Consider the following 18013-nt stretch of genomic DNA (forward strand, 5'->3'; position numbering starts at 1 on the left):
ACGAATGCAGTTTCTCGCGCTACAGTTAAGTACTCGTTTTAGCAACACTCACTCATATATCGTGTTTGGTAGTGCAGGTAAAATCACAATTTTGCAACTGTGTTAAATTTTAATGTGCTGCGTTTTTCTGAGATGATGACATTCTATCGAAATTGTTTACAATCTTGTATACTGTTTCTTTACCTGGTGAACGATGTGTATGCAGTCGGGACAGGTAATACTTTATTCTTTTTTCTATTCTAAATAATAACTGGAAACTTTAATTTACTAATCCGTATCAAACGTTTCTTTGAGGCGATTATGTTGTCTGAGGCCGCGTCTTCGTGCGGCACCCGTGGCATAGTGGTTAGCGCGCCTGCCTGTAACCCGGAGGTAATAGGTTTAAGGCTCGTCGCTGCTACCATTTTGGGCGTATGTGTTGGGTAAGACTAATACACTTAACGGCAATTGCTCCAACCCAATGGTCACTAATGGGTTGTCCAAATTATTAGCCATACATAAAAAAAAAATAAAAAAATTCACTCACGAAGTAACAAAGATGGTAACTCGTAAGCTGGCACGAGGTGTTAAACCCGTGTGATAACGACTGTCGTTTTCCGGCCACGCAAGGATAAGGTAAGTTACATAACTTACATTCATTCATTCTTTTGGCGCAGTCAGTGCAAAGTTGCCCCAAGACTTTTGGGATATAATTCCAATTGTTTCCTGGGTCAATGAAGTCTCGAGGTGAGGTGTTCTGTATAAAGTTTGAAGATTCTGTGTCTTGCCACTGCTCTAGTTAATAACATGTTGTTATAAAAGTGTGTTATTGTATAGTAGAGTGGGGTAAAGCGGGACACTCAAACACATAGGCTATTGCATAATATTTTTAAATCAAAAAATATTTGACAGTTTTATGTGATACCACGAACTAGTACTATCATACCCGTGATTTGCTCATCAGGTGTAATTTTACCGACAAAGGATAAGACGGGACAGTTTAAAATCTTTGTTTATTTTAATTCATAAATGGTTTTATTGTTAGAAATAAACGTAAATACCCCGAAAAAATATTAAACATTTTGAAAATCTAGTTTAAAGATTCTTTTTCTTGCAAAACTGCTATAATTTTTAACATTTTATTTACAGTTTATTATTGTGTAAAAATTGGTATTGTTTGAATGATAATGGGATTTGCAAACCTTTCAAACTTTGACAATAAAACCAAAAATGTGGGGTAAGAAGGGACAAAAAATTAAAATATTTTTATATAATATGTAGTGTTCTGCAACCTGTAGTTAACCTACTAAAGGTAATCGGCTGTGTGAGTTTCTTTACCAAATATACCTTTTCCATATATAACTTTAAAACGATGCTTTTATGCCTAATTAAAGCAATATTAACCCATGCCTATTTCTTATGTTTATATCTCAATGTTTTACATAAAACTCAAACTAGTTTTACAAGACAAAATGAAACTGTACCAAGTATTTCAGCCTATTTTTATTAAACTACAATACTGAAATAATAATTCAAACTTACAAACTTTTTAAACTTACAAACAAAATGTTTTAGCGAGCATTTAAAATGAAACATCTTCCTGTTATGCTTATTTTAGCCATATGTGTTTCGGCTACGCGAGAACAAAGAAAATTAGATTCAGTGCATCTATGATCTGGTTCACACTCATAAAAGGAAACACTATGTCTTGAACATGCCTAATAGGTTTTAATATTTAAACAATCTTACATATTTATATTTTTTATGTACAATAAAAAACACACTTTTAAAGTACATACCTGGTTACCTATAGGAAACCAGAAAATGGGAAGAACAAAACTATATACATAAAGGGACTGCGTATTTTGCATGTTAGGTCACCTGTGGTAGCTTATAACTTTTGGACAGTTGCTCTGCCAAACAAGAATAAACAGACAATCATATTCATAATTGTGATTCTTTTAGGACGTTTATGTGGATTTAATGCTACAGCCACCATTGTCAGTGGGCGACTCAACTCACCTAACTGGCCCAACCAATATCCTGAGAGAAGTGATTGCAAATGGACATTAACTACTACTTCCCGCAACCTACATGTCAAATTAACCATCAGCAGATTTTTCACCGAAGCATGTTGTGACTATCTTCAAGTATGCAGAATTTAGCATGTGGTTTACAACTTTTTGCTAATGTGGAAATATTTAAACTGGTATTTTAAGCTAATCAATTGTTGGTATAACAGGTTATGTACGAACAGTTTACATAATTTGCCATGTAATAAACAACTATTTCAACAGTAGGTGTGATGTCTAAAATATAGAACTGTAAAAATAGTGTTCAAGAAATCATCAATGTTATACCTTCACAAGAACTCTAAAAACTTAATCCACCAGATCAAAGATGGCCAGGATAATGAACTTGCAAAACTAAAGGGTTCCTACTCTCATAAAACATATACTGCACAAGTTCTTCACCTACATTTCCATTCAGATGGTTCAGTACAAGGAAAAGGCTTTAATGCTTCATTTGTTGGTTAGTTGTTATTTAGATGTATCTGTATAACATTTAATACTTGATTTTGAATTAAACTTTCAACCTTATTTCCAGAAACAGCTGACCTACCTACAACAACACCTATACCAACTACAACACCAGGTACAGTGGTGTATTAAAAGTAGTTAGCTGTTCACCAAGTTCCTGTAAATGGACTTTATAACAATAAATAAATACCGTTGTATTAAACTGACTTAATTGGTACCAAAATTACAATTTTATTTAAAGACTTCCAAGTTTGCTTTGGCGGCCACATGCAAGTAATATCAACTCGATTCCACCAACCACTCCATTACTAATATTTTAGTTTAAGTAAATGTAAAACTTTCTTGCTGATTAAAAAAATTATGATTACACAGACACTTTTCTGTATTTAAACAAAATATTTGTTCTAGCGACATCTTGTGGATTTGAGGTACTAGCAACCGATGTAGAGCAACTATTAAATTCACCAAACTGGCCGTCTAATTACGATAATAGCCAAGACTGTCGGTGGTCTTTGACCGCTTCTGTTGGAAAATTTGTTCAATTTAACATTCACGAGTTTTTAACAGAGAGTTGCTGTGATTACTTGCAGGTGTGGTAATAAGTATTTAATTACTTTAAAACTTAGTTTTGTTTAAATTAGATCATGCATAAAATTGATATTACTGCCACATTGTCACCATCTTAATCATGTATTAACCAGTTCTTTTATAGTTTTGATATAAATTTGCTTATCAGGATTTTGCATTATATCATAATTACCAAAACAAAAGTTTAGAAAATGCATGATATTGTACGTCCTGCATATGCAATCAGCAATGTATAAAACATATGTGTATATAAATACCGTGTGCAAAAAAAAGTTATGGTAAAGCTATGCATTGATACTAAAACAATTTAATTCACCAGATCAGAGATGGCCAGGACAATGAACTTGCGAAACTAAAGGGTTCCTACTCTCAAAAAACATATACTGCACAAGTTCTCCACCTACATTTCTATTCAGATGGTTCAGTACAAAAAAAAGGCTTCAATGCTTCATTTGTTGGTTAGTTGTTATTTAGATATATTTGTATAACATTTAATACTTGATTTTGAATTAAACTTTCAACCTTATTTCCAGAAACAGCTGACCTACCAACAACAACACCTATACCAACTACAACACCAGGTACAGTGGTGTATTAAAAGTAGTTAGCTGTTCACCAAGTTCCTGTAAATGGACTTTATAACAATAAATAAATACCGTTGTATTAAACTGACTTAATTGGTAGCTAAATTACATTATTATTTAAAGACTTCCAAGTTTGCTTTGGCAGGCACATTTAAGTAATATCAACTCGATACCACCAACCACTTTCTTACAAATATTTTAGTTTAAGTAAATGTAAAACTTTCCTATTGATTAAAAATTTCTGATTACACAGACACTTTTCTATATTTAAACAAAATATTTGTTCTAGCGACATCTTGTGGATTTGAGTCACTAGCAACCGATGTAGAGCAACCATTAAATTCACCAAACTGGCCGTCTAATTACGATAATAGCCAAGACTGTCGGTGGTCTTTGACCGCTTCTGTTGGAAAATTTGTTCAATTTAACATTCTCGAGTTTTTAACAGAGAGTTGCTGTGATTACTTGCAGGTGTGGTAATAAGTATTTACTTACTTTAAAACCTAGTTTTGTTTAAATTAGATCATGCATAAAATTGATATTACTGCTATATTGTCACCATCTTAACCATGTATTAGCCAGTATTTTTATAGTTTTGATATAAACTTTGCTTATTAGGATTTTGCATTATATCATAATTACCAAAACAAAAGTTTAAAAAATGAATAATATTGTACGTCCTGCATATGCAATCAGCAATGTATAAAACATATGTGTATATAAATACCGTGTGCAAAAAAAAAAATTATGGTAAAGCTATGCATTGATACTAAAACAATTTAATTCACCAGATCAGAGATGGCCGGGACAATGAACTTGCGAAACTAAAGGGCTCCTACTCTCATAAAACATATACTGCACAAGTTCTTCACCTACATTTCTATTCAGATGGTTCAGTACAAAGGAAAGGCTTCAATGCTTCATTTGTTGGTTAGTTGTTATTTAGATATATTTGTATAACATTTATTACTTGATGATTTCGAACTAAACTCTCAACCTTATTTCCAGAAACAACTGACCTTCCAACAACAACACCCATACCAACTACCACACCAGGTACAGTGGTGTATTAAAAGTAGTTAGCTGTTCACCAAGATTCAGTAAAAGGGCTTTATAATAATTAATAAATAATATTGTGCAAAACTGACTTAATTGGTATCTAAATTACTTTTTACTTAGAAACTCCCAAGTTTGCTTTGGCAGCCACATGCAAGTAATATCAACTCGATACCACCAACCACTCTCTTACAAATATTTTAATTCGAGTAAATGTAAATCTTTCCTGTTAATCCAATAAAAAAAAAAAAAACTCAAAATAATGCAATTCTTACATGGTTGGCAAATCCTGTATTTAAATCTTTTAAAATGTCGTCTCTGTATGTTATAAATAACTCTTTATAACTCTTTTGTTTTATATTACAATGATTTAATCTAAAATATTAAATTTTTGTTAATTTATGATTACACAGACACTTTCTATATTTAAACAAACTAATAATTCTAGCGACACCTTGTGGATTTGAGGCACTAGCAACCGATGTAGAGCAACTATTAAATTCACCAAACTGGCCGTCTAATTACGATAATAGCCATGACTGTCAGTGGTCGTTGACCGCTTCTGTTGGAAAATTTGTTCAATTTAACATTCACGAGTTTTTAACAGAGAGTTGCTGTGATTACTTGCAGGTGTGGTAATAAGTATTTAATTACTTTAAAACTTAGTTTTGTTAAAGTAGATCATGCATGAAAATGATATTACTGCTATATTGTCACCATCTTAACCATGTATTAGCCAGTATTTTTATAGTTTTGATATAAACTTTGCTTATTAAGATTTTACATTATATCCTAATTAATGGAACAAAAGTTAGCAAATTGAATACATTTGTTTGGCTTGCATATGCCTTCAACAATGTTTCAATTTAACCCTGAAAAAATGTTTTAGTCCTGTAAATAAAAATATGTTTTTTTTAAATATTGTGTAAAAAAACACACTCATAGTAAAGCAATGCATACATAATAAAACAATTTAATCCACCAGATCAGAGATGGCCGGGACAATGAACTTGCGAAACTAAAAGGTTCCTACTCTCATAAAACATATACTGCACAAGTTCTCCACCTACATTTCCATTCAGATGGTTCAGTACAAAGAAAAGGCTTTAATGCTTCATTTGTTGGTTGGTTGTTATTTAGATGTATCTGAATAACATTTAATACTTGATTTTGAATTAAACTTTCAACCTTATTTCCAGAAACAGCTGACGTACCAACAACAACAACTACAACACCAGGTACAGTGGTGTATTAAAAGTAGTTAGCTGTTCACCAAGTTCCTGTAAATGGACTTTATAACAATAAATAAATACCGTTGTATTAAACTGACTTAATTGGTAGCTAAATTACATTATTATTTAAAGACTTCCAAGTTTGCTTTGGCAGGCACATTTAAGTAATATCAACTCGATACCACCAACCACTTTCTTACAAATATTTTAGTTTAAGTAAATGTAAAACTTTCCTATTGATTAAAAAATTACTGATTACTCAGACACTTTTCTATATTTAAACAAAATATTTGTTCTAGCGACATCTTGTGGATTTGAGTCACTAGCAACCGATGTAGAGCAACCATTAAATTCACCAAACTGGCCGTCCAATTACGATAATAGCCAAGACTGTCGGTGGTCGTTGACCGCTTCTGTTGGAAAATTTGTTCGATTTAACATTCACGAGTTTTTAACAGAGAGTTGCTGTGATTACTTGCAGGTATGGTAATAAGTATTTACTTACTTTAAAACTTAGTTTTGTTTACATTAGATCATGCATAAAATTGATATTACTGCTACATTGTCACCATCTTGACCATGTATTAGCCAGTTCTTTTATAGTTTTGATATAAACTTTGCTTATTAAGATTTTGCATTATATCATAATTACCAAAACAAAAGTTTAAAAAATGAATAATATTGTACGTCCTGCATATGCAATCAGCAATGTATAAAACATATGTGTATATAAATACCGTGTGCAAAAACATACTCATAGTAAACCTATGCATTGATACTAAAACAATTTAATTCACCAGATCAGAGATGGCCAGGACAATGAACTTGCGAAACTAAAGGGTTCCTACTCTTATAAAACATATACTGCACAAGTTCTTCACCTACATTTTCATTCAGATGGTTCAGTACAAAGGAAAGGCTTCAATGCTTCATTTGTTGGTTAGTTGTTATTTAGATGTATTTGTATAACATTTATTACTTGATGATTTCGAACTAAACTCTCAACCTTATTTCCAGAAACAACTGACCTTCCAACAACAACACCTACACTAACTACAACACCAGGTACAGTGGTGTATTAAAAGTAGTTAGCTCTTTACCAAGATTCAGTAAAAGGGCTTTATAATAATTAATAAATAATATTGTGCAAAACTGACTTAATTGGTATCTAAATTACTTTTTACTTAGAAACTCCCAAGTTTGCTTTGGCAGCCACATGCAAGTAATATCAACTCGATACCACCAACCACTCTCTTACAAATATTTTAATTCAAATAAATGTAAAACTTTCCTGTTAATCCAATAAAAAAAAAAAAAAATCAAAATAATGCAATTCTTATATGGTTGGCAAATCCTGTATTTAAATCTTTTAAAATGTCGTCTCTGTATATTATAAATAACTCTTTATAACTCTTTTGTATTATATTACAATGATTTAATCTAAAATATTAAATTTTGTTGTTAATTTATGATTACACAGACACTTTCTTTATTTAAACAAACTAATAATTCTAGCGACACCTTGTGGATTTGAGGCACTAGCAACCGATGTAGAGCAACTATTAAATTCACCAAACTGGCCGTCTACTTACGATAATAGTCAAGACTGTCGGTGGTCTTTGACCGCTTCTGTTGGAAAATTTGTTCAATTTAACATTCACGAGTTTTTAACAGAGAGTTGCTGTGATTACTTGCAGGTGTGGTAATAAGTATTTAATTACTTTAAAACTTAGTTTTGTTAAAGTAGATCTTGCATGAATAAGATATTACTGCTATATTGTCACCATCTTAACCATGTATTAGCCAGTATTTTTATAGTTTTCATATAAACTTTGCTTATTAAGATTTTGCATTATATCCTAATTAATGGAACAAAAGTTAGCAAATTGAATACATTTGTTTGGCTTGCATATGCCTTCAACAATGTATCAATTTAACCCTGAAAAAATGTTTTAGTCCTGTAAATAAAAATATGTTTTTTTTAAATATTGTGTAAAAAAACACACTCATAGTAAAGCAATGCATACATACTAAAACAATTTAATCCACCAGATCAGAGATGGCCAGGACAATGAACTTGCGAAATTAAAAGGTTCCTACTCTCATAAAACATATACTGCCCAAGTTCTTCACCTACATTTCCATTCAGATGGTTCAGTACAAAGAAAAGGCTTTAATGCTTCATTTGTTGGTTAGTTGTTATTTAGATGTATCTGTATAACATTTAATACTTGATTTTGAATTAGCTTTCAACCTTATTTCCAGAAACAGCTGACCTACCAACAACAACACCTATACCAACTACAACACCAGGTACAGTGGTGTATTAAAAGTAGTTAGCTGTTCACCAAGTTCCTGTAAATGGACTTTATAACAATAAATAAATACCGTTGTATTAAACTGACTTAATTGGTACCAAAATTACAATTTTATTTAAAGACTTCCAAGTTTGCTTTGGCCCCCACATGCAAGTAGTATCAACTTGATTCCACCAACCACTCCATTACGAATATTTTAGTTCAAGTAAATGTAAAACTTTCTTGCTGATTAAAAAATTATGATTACACAGACACTTTTCTATATTTAAACTAAATATTTGTTTTAGCGACATCTTGTGGGTTTGAGGGACTAGCAACCGATGTAGAGCAACTATTAAATTCACCAAACTGGCCGTCCATCTACAATAATAGCCAAGACTGTCGGTGGTCGTTGACCGCTTCTGTTGGAAAATTTGTTCAATTTAACATTCACGAGTTTTTAACAGAGAGTTGCTGTGATTACTTGCAGGTGTGGTAAAAAGTGTTTACTTATTTTAAAACTCAATTTTGTTAAAGTAGATCATGCATGAAAATAATATTACTGCCATATTGCCACCATCTTGACCATGTATTAGCCAGTTCTTTTATAGTTTTAATATAAACTTTTTTTATGAGGATTTTGCATTATATCATAATTACTGAAAAAAAGGTTTAGAATATGAATAATATTGTACGTCTTGCATATGCAATCACCAATGTATCAATTCAACAGTGGAAAAAAAAACAGTTTAGTCCTTAAAATACAATATATGTGTATATAAATATTGTGTTCAAAAACACACTCATATTATAGCTATGCATAGATAATAAAACAACTTAATCCACCAGATCAGAGATGGCCAGGACAATGAACTTGCGAAAGTAAAGGGTTCCTACTCTCATAAAACATATATTGCACAAGTTCTTTACCTACATTTCCATTCAGATGGTTCAGTACAAAGGAAAGGTTTCAATGCTTCATTTGTTGGTTAGTTGTTATTTAGATGTATCTGTATAACATTTATTACTTGATGATTTCGAACTAAACTCTCAAAATTATTTCCAGAAACAACTGACCTTCCAACAACAACACCCATACCAACTACAACACCAGGTACAGTGGTGTATTAAAAGTAGTTAGCTGTTCACCAAGATTCAGTAAAAGGGCTTTATAATAATTAATAAATAATATTGTGCAAAACTGACTTAATTGGTATCTAAATTACTTTTTACTTAGAAACTCCCAAGTTTGCTTTGGCAGCCACATGCAAGTAATATCAACTCGATACCACCAACCACTCTCTTACAAATATTTTAATTCAAGTAAATGTAAAACTTTCCTGTTAATCCAATAAAAAGAAAAAAAAATTCAAAATAATGCAATTCTTACATGGTTGGCAAATCCTGTATTTAAATCTTTTAAAATGTCGTCTCTGTATATTATAAATAACTCTTTATAACTCTTTTGTATTATATTACAATGATTTAATCTAAAATATTAAATTTTTGTTAATTTATGATTACACAGACACTTTCTATATTTAAACAAACTAATAATTCTAGCGACACCTTGTGGATTTGAGGCACTAGCAACCGATGTAGAGCAACTATTAAATTCACCAAACTGGCCGTCTATTTATGATAATAGCCATGACTGTCAGTGGTCGTTGACCGCTTCTGTTGGAAAATTTGTTCAATTTAACATTCACGAGTTTTTAACAGAGAGTTGCTGTGATTACTTGCAGGTGTGGTAATAAGTATTTAATTACTTTAAAACTTAGTTTTGTTAAAGTAGATCATGCATGAAAATGATATTACTGCTATATTGTCACCATCTTAACCATGTATTAGCCAGTATTTTTATAGTTTTGATATAAACTTTGCTTATTAAGATTTTGCATTATATCCTAATTAATGGAACAAAAGTTAGCAAATTGAATACATTTGTTTGGCTTGCATATGCCTTCAACAATGTTTCAATTTAACCCTGAAAAAATGTTTTAGTCCTGTAAATAAAAATATGTTTTTTTTAAATATTGTGTAAAAAAACACACTCATAGTAAAGCAATGCATACATAATAAAACAATTTAATCCACCAGATCAGAGATGGCCGGGACAATGAACTTGTGAAACTAAAAGGTTCCTACTCTCATAAAACATATACTGCACAAGTTCTTCACCTACATTTCCATTCAGATGGTTCAGTACAAAGAAAAGGCTTTAATGCTTCATTTGTTGGTTAGTTGTTATTTAGATGTATCTGAATAACATTTAATACAGAATGATTTCGAAATAAACTTTCAACCTTATTTCCAGAAACAACTGACCTACCAACAACAACACCTATACCAACTACAACACCAGGTACAGTGGTGTATTAAAAGTAGTTAGCTGTTCACCAAGTTCCTGTAAATGGACTTTATAACAATTAATAAATACCGTTGTATTAAACTGACTTAATTGGTATCTAAATTACAATTTTATTTAAAGACTTTCAAGTTTGCTTTGGCAGGCACATTCAAGTAATATCAACTCGATACCACCAACCACTTTTTTACAAAGATTTTAGTTTAAGTAAATGTAAAACTTTCCTATTGATTAAAAAATTTCTGATTACTCAGACACTTTTCTATATTTAAACAAAATATTTGTTCTAGCGACATCTTGTGGATTTGATGCACTAGCAACCGATGTAGAGCAACTATTAAATTCACCAAACTGGCCGTCTAATTACGATAATAGCCAAGACTGTCGGTGGTCGTTTACCGCTTCTGTTGGAAAATTTGTTCAATTTAACATTCACGAGTTTTTAACAGAGAGTTGCTGTGATTACTTGCAGGTGTGGTATTAAGTATTTAATTACTTTAAAACTTAGTTTTGTTAAAGTAGATCATGCATGAAAATGATATTACTGCCACATTGTCACCATCTTAACCATGTATTAGCCAGTATTTTTATAGTGTTGATATAAACTTTGCTTATTAAGATTTTGCATTATATCCTAATTAATGGAACAAAAGTTCGAAAATTGAATACATTTGTTTGGCTTGCATATGCCTTCAACAATGTATCAATTTCAACCTGGAAAAATGTTTTAGTCTTGTAAATAAAAATATGTGTTTTTAAATATTGTCTAAAAAAACACACTCATAGTAAAGCAATGCATACATAATAAAACAATTTAATCCACCAGATCAGAGATGGCCGGGACAATGAACTTGCGAAACTAAAAGGTTCCTACTCTCATAAAACATATACTGCCCAAGTTCTTCACCTACATTTCCATTCAGATGGTTCAGTACAAAGAAAAGGCTTTAATGCTTCATTTGTTGGTTAGTTGTTATTTAGATGTATCTGAATAACATTTAATACAGAATGATTTCGAAATAAACTTTCAACCTTATTTCCAGAAACAACTGACCTACCAACAACAACACCTATACCAACTACAACACCAGGTACAGTGGTGTATTAAAAGTAGTTAGCTGTTCACCAAGTTCCTGTAAATGGACTTTATAACAATTAATAAATACCGTTGTATTAAACTGACTTAATTGGTATCTAAATTACAATTTTATTTAAAGACTTTCAAGTTTGCTTTGGCAGGCACATTCAAGTAATATCAACTCGATTCCACCAACCACTTTCTTACAAAGATTTTAGTTTAAGTAAATGTAAAACTTTCCTATTGATTAAAAAATTTCTGATTACTCAGACACTTTTCTATATTTAAACAAAATATTTGTTCTAGCGACATCTTGTGGATTTGATGCACTAGCAACCGATGTAGAGCAACCATTAAATTCACCAAACTGGCCGTCTAATTACGATAATAGCCAAGACTGTCGGTGGTCGTTTACCGCTTCTGTTGGAAAATTTGTTCAATTTAACATTCACGAGTTTTTAACAGAGAGTTGCTGTGATTACTTGCAGGTGTGGTAATAAGTATTTAATTACTTTAAAACTTAGTTTTGTTAAAGTAGATCATGCATGAAAATGATATTACTGCCACATTGTTACCATCTTAACCATGTATTAGCCAGTATTTTTATAGTGTTGATATAAACTTTGCTTATTAAGATTTTGCATTATATCCTAATTAATGGAACAAAAGTTCGAAAATTGAATACATTTGTTTGGCTTGCATATGCCTTCAACAATGTATCAATTTCAACCTGGAAAAATGTTTTAGTCTTGTAAATAAAAATATGTGTTTTTAAATATTGTCTAAAAAACACACTCATAGTAAAGCAATGCATACATAATAAAACAATTTAATCCACCAGATCAGAGATGGCCGGGATAATGAACTTGCGAAACTAAAAGGTTCCTACTCTCATAAAACATATACTGCCCAAGTTCTTCACCTACATTTCCATTCAGATGGTTCAGTACAAAGAAAAGGCTTTAATGCTTCATTTGTTGGTTAGTTGTTATTTAGATGTATCTGAATAACATTTAATACAGAATGATTTCGAAATAAACTTTCAACCTTATTTCCAGAAACAGCTGACCTACCAACAACAACACCTATACCAACTACAACACCAGGTACAGTGGTGTATTAAAAGTAGTTAGCTGTTCACCAAGTTCCTGTAAATGGACTTTATAACAATTAATAAATACCGTTGTATTAAACTGACTTAATTGGTATCTAAATTACAATTTTATTTAAAGACTTTCAAGTTTGCTTTGGCAGGCACATTCAAGTAATATCAACTCGATACCACCAACCACTTTCTTACAAAGATTTTAGTTTAAGTAAATGTAAAACTTTCCTATTGATTAAAAAATTTCTGATTACTCAGACACTTTTCTATATTTAAACAAAATATTTGTTCCAGCGACATCTTGTGGATTTGATGCACTAGCAACCGATGTAGAGCAACCATTAAATTCATCAAACTGGCCGTCTAATTACGATAATAGCCAAGACTGTCGGTGGTCGTTGACCGCTTCTGTTGGAAAATTTGTTCGATTTAACATTCACGAGTTTTTAACAGAGAGTTGCTGTGATTACTTGCAGGTGTGGTAATAAGTATTTACTTACTTTAAAACCTAGTTTTGTTTAAATTAGATTATGCATAAAAGTGGTATTACTGCCATATTGTCACCATCTTAATCATGTATTAACCAGATCTTTTATAGTTTTGATATAAACTTTGCTTATTAGGATTTTGCATTATATCATAATTACCAAAACAAAAGTTTAAAAAATGAATAATATTGTACGTCCTGCATATGCAATCAGCAATGTATATAACGTATGTGTATATAAATACCGTGTGCAAAAACATACTCATAGTAAAGCTATGCATTGATACTAAAACAATTTAATTCACCAGATCAGAGATGGCCGGGATAATGAACTTGCGAAACTAAAGGGTTCCTACTCTCATAAAACATATACTGCACAAGTTCTTCACCTACATTTCCATTCAGATGGTTCAGTACAAAGGAAAGGCTTCAATGCTTCATTTGTTGGTTAGTTGTTATTTAGATGTATTTGTATAACATTTATTACTTGATGATTTCGAACTAAACTCTCAAAATTATTTCCAGAAACAACTGACCTTCCAACAACAACACCCATACCAACTACCACACCAGGTACAGTGGTGTATTAAAAGTAGTTAGCTGTTCACCAAGATTCAGTAAAAGGGCTTTATAATAATTAATAAATAATATTGTGCAAAACTGACTTAATTGGTATCTAAATTACTTTTTACTTAGAAACTCCCAAGTTTGCTTTGGCAGCCACATGCAAGTAATATCAACTCGATACCACCAACCACTCTCTTACAAATATTTTAATTCAAGTAAATGTAAAACTTTCCTGTTAATCCAATAAAAAGAAAAAAAAATTCAAAATAATGCAATTCTTACATGGTTGGCAAATCCTGTATTTAAATCTTTTAAAATGTCGTCTCTGTATATTATAAATACCTCTTTATAACTCTTTTGTATTATATTACAATGATTTAATCTAAAATATTAAATTTTTGTTAATTTATGATTACACAGACACTTTCTATATTTAAACAAACTAATAATTCTAGCGACACCTTGTGGATTTGAGGCACTAGCAACCGATGTAGAGCAACTATTAAATTCACCAAACTGGCCGTCTAATTACGATAATAGCCATGACTGTCAGTGGTCGTTGACCGCTTCTGTTGGAAAATTTGTTCAATTTAACATTCACGAGTTTTTAACAGAGAGTTGCTGTGATTACTTGCAGGTGTGGTAATAAGTATTTAATTACTTTAAAACTTAGTTTTGTTAAAGTAGATCATGCATGAATAAGATATTACTGCTATATTGTCACCATCTTGACCATGTATTAGCCAGTATTTTTATAGTTTTGATATAAACTTTGCTTATTAAGATTTTGCATTATATCCTAATTAATGGAACAAAAGTTAGCAAATTGAATACATTTGTTTGGCTTGCATATGCCTTCAACAATGTATCAATTTAACCCTGGAAAAATGTTTTAGTCTTGTAAATAAAAATATGTTTTTTTAAATATTGTTTAAAAAAACACTCATAGTAAAGCAATGCATACATAATAAAACAATATAATCCACCAGATCAGAGATGGCCGGGACAATGAACTTGCGAAACTAAAAGGTTCCTACTCTCATAAAACATATACTGCCCAAGTTCTTCACCTACATTTCCATTCAGATGGTTCAGTACAAAGAAAAGGCTTTAATGCTTCATTTGTTGGTTAGTTGTTATTTAGATGTATCTGTATAACATTTAATACTTGATTTTAAATTAGCTTTCAACCTTATTTCCAGAAACAGCTGACCTACCAACAACAACACCTATACCAACTACAACACCAGGTACAGTGGTGTATTAAAAGTAGTTAGCTGTTCACCAAGTTCCTGTAAATGGACTTTATAACAATAAATAAATACCGTTGTATTAAACTGACTTAATTGGTACCAAAATTACAATTTTATTTAAAGACTTCCAAGTTTGCTTTGGCCCCCACATGCAAGTAATATCAACTCGATTCCACCAACCACTCCATTACTAATATTTTAATTTAAGTAAATGTAAAACTTTCTTGCTGATTAAAAAATTATGATTACACAGACACTTTTCTATATTTAAACTAAATATTTGTTTTAGCGACATCTTGTGGGTTTGAGGGACTAGCAACCGATGTAGAGCAACTATTAAATTCACCAAACTGGCCGTCTAATTACGATAATAGCCATGACTGTCAGTGGTCGTTGACCGCTTCTGTTGGAAAATTTGTTCAATTTAACATTCACGAGTTTTTAACAGAGAGTTGCTGTGATTACTTGCAGGTGTGGTATTAAGTATTTAATTACTTTAAAACTTAGTTTTGTTAAAGTAGATCATGCATGAAAATGATATTACTGCCACATTGTCACCATCTTAACCATGTATTAGCCAGTATTTTTATAGTGTTGATATAAACTTTGCTTATTAAGATTTTGCATTATATCCTAATTAATGGAACAAAAGTTCGAAAATTGAATACATTTGTTTGGCTTGCATATGCCTTCAACAATGTATCAATTTCAACCTGGAAAAATGTTTTAGTCTTGTAAATAAAAATATGTGTTTTTAAATATTGTCTAAAAACACACTCATAGTAAAGCAATGCATACATAATAAAACAATTTAATCCACCAGATCAGAGATGGCCGGGACAATGAACTTGTGAAACTAAAAGGTTCCTACTCTCATAAAACATATACTGCCCAAGTTCTTCACCTACATTTCCATTCAGATGGTTCAGTACAAAGAAAAGGCTTTAATGCTTCATTTGTTGGTTAGTTGTTATTTAGATGTATCTGAATAACATTTAATACAGAATGATTTCGAAATAAACTTTCAACCTTATTTCCAGAAACAACTGACCTACCAACAACAACACCTATACCAACTACAACACCAGGTACAGTGGTGTATTAAAAGTAGTTAGCTGTTCACCAAGTTCCTGTAAATGGACTTTATAACAATTAATAAATACCGTTGTATTAAACTGACTTAATTGGTATCTAAATTACAATTTTATTTAAAGACTTTCAAGTTTGCTTTGGCAGGCACATTCAAGTAATATCAACTCGATACCACCAACCACTTTCTTACAAATATTTTAGTTTAAGTAAATGTAGAACTTTCCTATTGATTAAACAATTTCTGATTACACAGACACTTTTCTATATTTAAACAAAATATTTGTTCTAGCGACATCTTGTGGATTTGAGTCACTAGCAACCGATGTAGAGCAACCATTAAATTCAACAAACTGGCCGTCTAACTACGATAATAGCCAAGACTGTCGGTGGTCTTTGACCGCTTCTGTTGGAAAATTTGTTCAATTTAACATTCACGAGTTTTTAACAGAGAGTTGCTGTGATTACTTGCAGGTGTGGTAATAAGTATTTACTTACTTTAAAACCTAGTTTTGTTTAAATTAGATTATGCATAAAAGTGATATTACTGCCACATTGTCACCATCTTAATCATGTATTAACCAGTTCTTTTATAGTTTTGATATAAACTTTGCTTATTAGGATTTTGCATTATATCATAATTACCAAAAAAAAAGTTTAAAAAATGAATAATATTGTACGTCCTGCATATGCAATCAGCAATGTATAAAACATATGTGTATATAAATACCGTGTGCAAAGACATACTCATAGTAAAGCTATGCATTGATACTAAAACAATTTAATTCACCAGATCAGAGATGGCCAGGACAATGAACTTGCGAAACTAAAGGGTTCCTACTCTCATAAAACATATACTGCACAAGTTCTTCACCTACATTTTCATTCAGATGGTTCAGTACAAAGAAAAGGCTTTAATGCTTCATTTGTTGGTTAGTTGTTATTTAGATGTATCTGTATAACATTTATTACTTGATGATTTTAAACTAAACTTTCAACCTTATTTCCAGAAACAACTGACCTTCCAACAACAACACCTACACTAACTACCACACCAGGTACAGTGGTGTATTAAAAGTAGTTAGCTGTTTACCAAGATTCAGTAAAAGGGCTTTATAATAATTAATAAATAATATTGTGCAAAACTGACTTAATTGGTATCTAAATTGCTTTTTACTTAGAAACTCCCAAGTTTGCTTTGGCAGCCACATGCAAGTAATATCAACTCTATACCACCAACCACTCTCTTACAAATATTTTAATTCAAGTAAATGTAAAACTTTCCTGTTAATCCAATAAAAAGAAAAAAAAATCAAAATAATGCAATTCTTACATGGTTGGCAAATCCTGTATTTAAATCTTTTAAAATATTGTCTCTGTATATTATAAATAACTCTTTATAACTCTTTTGTATTATATTACAATGATTTATTCTAAAATTTTAAATTTTGTTGTTAATTTATGATTACACAGACACTTTCTATATTTAAACAAACTAATAATTCTAGCGACACCTTGTGGATTTGAGGCACTAGCAACCGATGTAGAGCAACTATTAAATTCACCAAACTGGCCGTCTAATTACGATAATAGCCATGACTGTCAGTGGTCGTTGACCGCTTCTGTTGGAAAATTTGTTCAATTTAACATTCACGAGTTTTTAACAGAGAGTTGCTGTGATTACTTGCAGGTGTGGTAATAAGTATTTAATTACTTTAAAACTTAGTTTTGTTAAAGTAGATCATGCATGAAAATGATATTACTGCTATATTGTCACCATCTTAACCATG

General features: G+C 31.3%; 1 protein-coding gene across 25 annotated transcripts in view; it reads left to right on the forward strand.

Moving 5' to 3' along the window:
- Positions 1-18013, forward strand: part of LOC149734581 (cubilin-like) — a 26463-nt gene continuing 8450 nt past the window's right edge. Inside the window, exons 1-44 of one of the 25 annotated variants that reach the window (XR_016385158.1) lie at positions 1-214; positions 1945-2129; positions 2373-2511; positions 2587-2634; positions 2928-3109; positions 3427-3565; positions 3641-3688; positions 3981-4162; positions 4483-4621; positions 4700-4747; positions 5196-5377; positions 5733-5871; positions 5947-5985; positions 6279-6460; positions 6780-6918; positions 6997-7044; positions 7495-7676; positions 8032-8170; positions 8245-8292; positions 8585-8766; positions 9126-9264; positions 9343-9390; positions 9840-10021; positions 10377-10515; positions 10594-10641; positions 10935-11116; positions 11471-11609; positions 11688-11735; positions 12029-12210; positions 12564-12702; positions 12781-12828; positions 13122-13303; positions 13623-13761; positions 13840-13887; positions 14337-14518; positions 14871-15009; positions 15084-15131; positions 15424-15605; positions 15958-16096; positions 16175-16222; positions 16516-16697; positions 17017-17155; positions 17234-17281; positions 17732-17913. Coding sequence is in view for 24 of the 25 variants with exons in the window: in XM_089879603.1 (XP_089735729.1) it covers positions 133-214; positions 1945-2129; positions 2373-2511; positions 2587-2634; positions 2928-3109; positions 3427-3565; positions 3641-3688; positions 3981-4162; positions 4483-4621; positions 4700-4747; positions 5196-5377; positions 5733-5871; positions 5947-5985; positions 6279-6460; positions 6780-6918; positions 6997-7044; positions 7495-7676; positions 8032-8170; positions 8245-8292; positions 8585-8766; positions 9126-9264; positions 9343-9390; positions 9840-10021; positions 10377-10515; positions 10594-10641; positions 10935-11116; positions 11471-11609; positions 11688-11735; positions 12029-12210; positions 12564-12702; positions 12781-12828; positions 13122-13303; positions 13623-13761; positions 13840-13887; positions 14337-14518; positions 14871-15009; positions 15084-15131; positions 15424-15605; positions 15958-16096; positions 16175-16222; positions 16516-16697; positions 17017-17155; positions 17234-17281; positions 17732-17913 (5424 nt within the window). In the remaining variant the exon portion in view is untranslated. Of the gene's footprint in view, positions 215-596; positions 727-1944; positions 2130-2372; positions 2512-2586; positions 2635-2927; positions 3110-3426; positions 3566-3640; positions 3689-3980; positions 4163-4482; positions 4622-4699; positions 4748-5195; positions 5378-5732; positions 5872-5946; positions 5986-6278; positions 6461-6779; positions 6919-6996; positions 7045-7494; positions 7677-8031; positions 8171-8244; positions 8293-8584; positions 8767-9125; positions 9265-9342; positions 9391-9839; positions 10022-10376; positions 10516-10593; positions 10642-10934; positions 11117-11470; positions 11610-11687; positions 11736-12028; positions 12211-12563; positions 12703-12780; positions 12829-13121; positions 13304-13622; positions 13762-13839; positions 13888-14336; positions 14519-14870; positions 15010-15083; positions 15132-15423; positions 15606-15957; positions 16097-16174; positions 16223-16515; positions 16698-17016; positions 17156-17233; positions 17282-17731; positions 17914-18013 lie in introns of those variants that run through there. The other 24 variants (XM_089879603.1, XM_089879605.1, XM_089879604.1 and 21 more) reach the window with 24 other exon arrangements.

Source organism: Ciona robusta, chromosome 6, assembly GCF_009617815.1.
Source record: "Ciona robusta chromosome 6, ASM961781v2".
NCBI lineage: Eukaryota > Metazoa > Chordata > Ascidiacea > Phlebobranchia > Cionidae > Ciona > Ciona robusta.